The 5,447-nt window shown below is 34.8% G+C and overlaps 1 protein-coding gene across 1 annotated transcript in view; it reads left to right on the top strand.

Annotated features, from left to right (window-relative positions):
• LOC113237519 (39S ribosomal protein L50, mitochondrial) overlaps positions 1–3,519 on the top strand; it is a 6,482-nt gene extending 2,963 nt beyond the window's left edge. The window contains exons 3-5 of the mRNA XM_026474032.1: positions 724–920; positions 1,616–1,738; positions 3,233–3,519. Of these exons, the coding sequence (XP_026329817.1) occupies positions 724–920; positions 1,616–1,738; positions 3,233–3,348 (436 nt within the window). The 3' untranslated portion in view covers positions 3,349–3,519. The remainder of the gene's footprint in view (positions 1–723; positions 921–1,615; positions 1,739–3,232) is intronic.
• The last annotated feature ends 1,928 nt before the right edge of the window (positions 3,520–5,447 follow it).

Raw genomic sequence — 5,447 nt, 5'->3', positions numbered from 1 at the left:
AAATATGCACTAATCACGCGACGTTCTTTCTGCTCATCGTTAACTTTGCGGAACCCATCTCGAACAACGCTTATGGAGAGACAGTTGTCCGTGAATAATACTTTGCGATGCTGCTGGTCCAATGCCCAGTTTTCGCTCAAGCTCTATATATGTAGTTCATTGGTTTTCACGAATTACTTTTTCGACAGTTTGAACGTTTTCTTGAGTAATCGCGGTTGACGGCCGACCTGACTTCGCCTCATCTTCAAAGCTTCCCAGTCCTCTTTTAAATTCAGCAAACCAATTGAGAACTGATGCTCGTGAACAAACAGTATCACCAAATGTTGTGGCTAAAAGTTCAAAATATTCTTGCAGATTTAAACCTTTTTTGTAGTCATATAACAGAAAATAACGTTGAGAGAGCTCCATTGTTACGAACAAAACTCCCCACAGATTACTATATATACTAGAAATTCCCGCCAGATTGTCACCGAAAAATAAAACAAATAAATAAAAAAGAATTCGATTTAAGACGTGCTCCATTTTCAAATTTATTAGCAATAACCTGCCTTTACGACGGTGTATAACTTGCCAGTATCAAACAAGTGATCAAAGAGTATCTAAGTTCTTTTGTCATGACTCTCGTATAGTTTCCATAGCAATGTTACATGTTTTGTGCATCAATAATTCCTCCTACAGCGAAAAATAGGTCTATGTATAATTAAGAAAGTTGTCTTTTTGCAGGTTTCTCCGACCATACAAACCATGGGACCCACCAGTAAATATTGATGAGACTGTTCTCAAAATATGTTCCAATAATGGCTTGACACCAGAATCAGAGTTTGACAACTTGGACACCAAATTTAGAGTTCTGAAAGTCTGTTTTGAGGAGACTGGTCATAGTGTGCCTAATTCTTTACTTCATACTATTGAGACTGTTGGTATGTTGTAATTTTTATTACCACCTCAATGATTTGTTGTGTGTAGTTTCTACTGTAGTTATCCCCTATGTGCAGTGGTAGCCCAGCAGGAGAATAGTTGCCTTTCAATTGAGAAGCCAATGGTTGGAATCCCTGTGTGGAGTATACATTTGTGAATGTTTAGAAGTAATATGTCATCTTAATGGTGAAGGAAACCATTGTGATAAAACCTGTATGTTGTAGAAGGATTCTAACCCTTGAATAATGTGTAAAATCTCAAACTAGGGGTTGATCGACTTTTGAGGTCGGTTTTTTATGTTGTGATCTATTTGACGTGATAGGCTCACCCACCCCATGTTAGGCTGCCTTCATCTTTCCACGTTCTCCTTCCTTTAGTCCCACATGTGGCACCTCCTCAATCGTCTCTTACTTGGATGTTCGTTCAGAGCTTTTGTGACAGCCTATTTCATGTCGTGAGATTCTGTCCTTATAGGCTTTTGACATGCTACTTATCTCCTGTTTGACTGTGGAGCTTTTCAGTTAATCATGAATATCGATTTTTGTGAACCATGGAGAATTTACCAGAGTTTTGAGCACACCGTTTTGGAATCTGTAATATATTTGTCCATTTATAAAGACACAGTTATGGTTTTAATAAAAATATCCTACTTCTGATTATTATGCTCAATATGAAACATAAAATTTGTAATTTACAGCAGACCTACAAGATTTTTATTTGACACCAGTTGATACTAGAACACCATTTGATGCATTGAAAAAAATGGATGATTTGCCCAAGAATCTGCATGTCCAGCAGGATTATGTCCGTTTCCACCCAGGTATTAGACAAAGTGTATAAATATGATTCACAATACACTAATCAAATCAATTACACCTGACTGTCTAAAATTTTTAATTTAGCAAAGTTACAATGAAACTGGACATACATTTGTTTGTTCAGCTTGTTAACAATATTGTTTACGAAACGCTATCAAAGCCTGATGCCATTAGTGTTGAAAATAACTATATTACGGAAACACTAACACCGTATCAACAAAAGCAAGGAACCTCTAGATCTGCTAAGCAATGTTGCACCTGTTTTCGAGATTCAATCTTATTAAGATGGATAGATGGTCACTCACTGACCAACTGCCGTAAATAGCAATAGGAATTTATCTGAATAAAATAGATTTGCAGTTTAGCACTTCACATCTCATGTTGGACTTGTTCTTTCATTAATTATATGTAAAAAACGTAGATATAGAATTAGTGGGATCGTACTTCTTGTTCTTCATGACGAGGATGATAACTTTGTATAGTTACTTATAATTAATAAATAATAGTAACTGCAAAATTAAAACTAATGGAGTGTAAACTAGACCAAAAAAGAATTTTTATATGTATAATTATTTATGTACAGAAATCACGACTAGCATACAAAAGCTGTCAAATATATCAAATACTACTCATGTGCCATTTAATAAATATAATAAATATTAGACAACATCACTACGCTCCTCTGAACCCATAGTAAGTAACTAAAGCATTTGTGATTTGGGAATCGGAAACAAAGGAAAAACGGTACCACAAACACCCAAACCCGAAACAATATAGAAAAGCTTTTTCTACATTGAATCGAACCCGGCACCTCAGAGATGATGCCACCACCAAAACCGGCATTTATTGCTCATGTTGTCCCCTACATCTATAATGATGGACGTAACTTACAATTAACATAGGACGTAAAATTCTGACAAATACGTGTAATTTTTTTTTCTATATTTGTATCTTTCTTGGTTTGTAAAGTTGATGCGGACCTTAATAACAAAGTCACGAAATTCCAAAAGTAATTTTTGGGAAAATGTAAAAAAATTAATAATAAAATGCATTTTTCTTGAATGCATGTGGCATGGCATGTATGGCTGGTACCAGATTTGATACGAAAATATGTTTTTATTATTTACATTTTGTGTCACGTTTTCAAAACTTCTGAACTTTTATTTTTATAATATCAAGTGACGGGACGAACAAGTCGTGCGCCTGATGGTAAGCTATACGTCTGTCCATAACAGTTGCAGTGCCACTCAGAGCTTTAAATCGCAAAGATCTGAGGGGCCCCGGGGCTGCGCCCGTCACCCTGAGACATAAATAAGTTGACAAGTCTCATGTGCCTGTAATTTCACCAAAACTTCGTAACTTTATTAATGAGGCCATTTTTATTTGTGTCAATACAAATTGAAGGAATTATAAATACAAGTGTAGTTCTCCATAGCATTAGCTCTGTTTATAATGATGTACTGGTGTGGTTTATATATTTGGATTTTATGTTTCAGACAAGGATACTCTATTCAATGGAAAATCTGCCTTCCCCCAGAGCTCAACAATTGTCACCGGCTTGAAGTACAAAAAGAAATATGAAGGATACACAGCCAAAAGAAAATGGCCCTAAACAATATCTAGTTTAATTAGTTGTACGTTTCAATGTTACATAGCTTTTATAGATTAAATTATGTTGTACTATATGTTTTTTAAATGTGAAAAAAGACTAAAATATGTTGCAATCTTATGCATAATCATTATTGTCGAGTTAGAGTTACGCCTTCAGAAATAAAAGATCGGTTACACGGTTAAGTTTCACTATGACTAAACTTATTTCATTATGTTTGTTTGTGCGAGAAGATGATACCGTTGCATGTTCTTTATTGCGTGACGAATTGACAACTAACTGCTTTATTATTTTATATTTTTTGTTAAATTACTCCACTAGCTTGTTATAATTATTAATACAAAAGTCGAACACAGAAAAAATCCTTCGACATGACAGGACTCTCACCTGCGACCACGGAAATAATAATAATAAATAAAAAAAAAAATAAAATAAAATAAATAAATAAAATAAAATAAAATAAAATAAAATAAAATAATTTTTATTTCAGACCAAAGATCCATATTTTGTTAGTATACAAACATAATTCTTATTATCTAATGTTAGTAATTCTTGTGATCCAAATACCGCCCCCTTGCTCTTCCAACTGAGCTTCAGATCGAGTTAGCAGATTGACGAAATTTTCGACACAGTAAGCGACATCTGTGAGACATGGCGCGTATTAATAACTATAACGCTTTTTGAAAAAAATGACCTGAGGTAAAGCCACTAGGTCCGGTGGGATATCATTTTTAATTATGAGGGCTCTTTTTACCTATACCAAAACACTTTTACTTTAACATAATATTGTGTGACTTTGGACAAAAACGTGTAAAAATGTAGATTCGCCTCCTTGTGGGGTAAATTCTTAGTTACATATATCATTGGATTCGGAAGAACCCGCTCTATCGATTGGTATTATTAAAATTTTGGAATGCACAGTGGTTTAAAATATAGCATGTCCCTTACATTAAAAAAATATGTTTAGTTGTGCCTCATGTTACTAATATTTTATGTGGAAACCGTCGAGTTCTATTGTAAAGGACCCTTTACAATAGATTTATAATTTTCGATTTCTCTTACTGCTTACACTATGCTTGACGGTTTACACATAAAATATTAGTAACGTAAGGTACAACTAAACATCTTTTTTTAATTTGAGGGACATGCTATATTTTAAACAACTGGGCATTCCAAAATCTTTCGTTGATAGCATGAAAGAAGAGGAAATTCTAAGAAACTTTGCTCCAGATACAATCAAAATTGGAGCAGACCATAAAGAGTTATAGGCAGATTTAAAAAAATAATATCGTGATTTGGCTCTCCTGAAAAACAGTGGTTTGTCCCTTACATTAATTGATACTTCTAGTATCGATATTTTACGTCTACCCATACCAGTTGTAAGCAGTATAGTTGGCGAAATATTATTTGCACAGTATCGTCTTGTCGCTTCATCTTTAGAATACAACAGGACAAAAGAGTGAGTCGTCTCGGTAACACACGTGGCATATGTATAGTGCAAACAATTAAGTTGAACACTTACACATTGGCACTTATTTTAAACTTGATAATCTTTATGCGGAACTAACTTAGTTGGATTGGTAAGAAAAAGGTCGGCGGTCGTTATTTTACGAAGTACCTGCAGTTTTGAAAAAAACCGACCTGATGAGTAATTTGAAACTAGGATTCAGGAAAAGCATTTAGCGCACCCATGACCCGAATATGGGTACTATGACCTGTGCGAGCGTGCCCGCACAGTGACCATCTAAATCAGGTCCCAACGCCAGAATAGCCCGTTTGCACGGACTTCGTTCGGTTCTCTGTAATACATATAACTTTGAGATAATAAATCTGTGGTATCGTCTAAACAAATAAGAAGAAAGAAAATTTTATTCAGTCGGTACCATTAATATTAAATTGCACTTACAAAATAAAATATACACTAAATTAAATCTACATTTGAAGATGAAAAAAAAAAAGATACTGAACGGGCACAACTCAAGGGTGAGACCAGCTACGGCGCTGGTATTATATGGAGCCCATGGAGTCCGTCACAAACACCACATACGAAACGACAAACGTGCGATTAATTTTAAAATTATGTGACTAGAACCTAAGCTAGG

The sequence above is a fragment of the Hyposmocoma kahamanoa genome, unplaced genomic scaffold (assembly GCF_003589595.1).
Source record: "Hyposmocoma kahamanoa isolate Upper Pololo Valley unplaced genomic scaffold, ASM358959v1 93, whole genome shotgun sequence".
Lineage (NCBI taxonomy): Eukaryota > Metazoa > Arthropoda > Insecta > Lepidoptera > Cosmopterigidae > Hyposmocoma > Hyposmocoma kahamanoa.
This window is presented reverse-complemented; position numbering and strand designations above follow the sequence as displayed.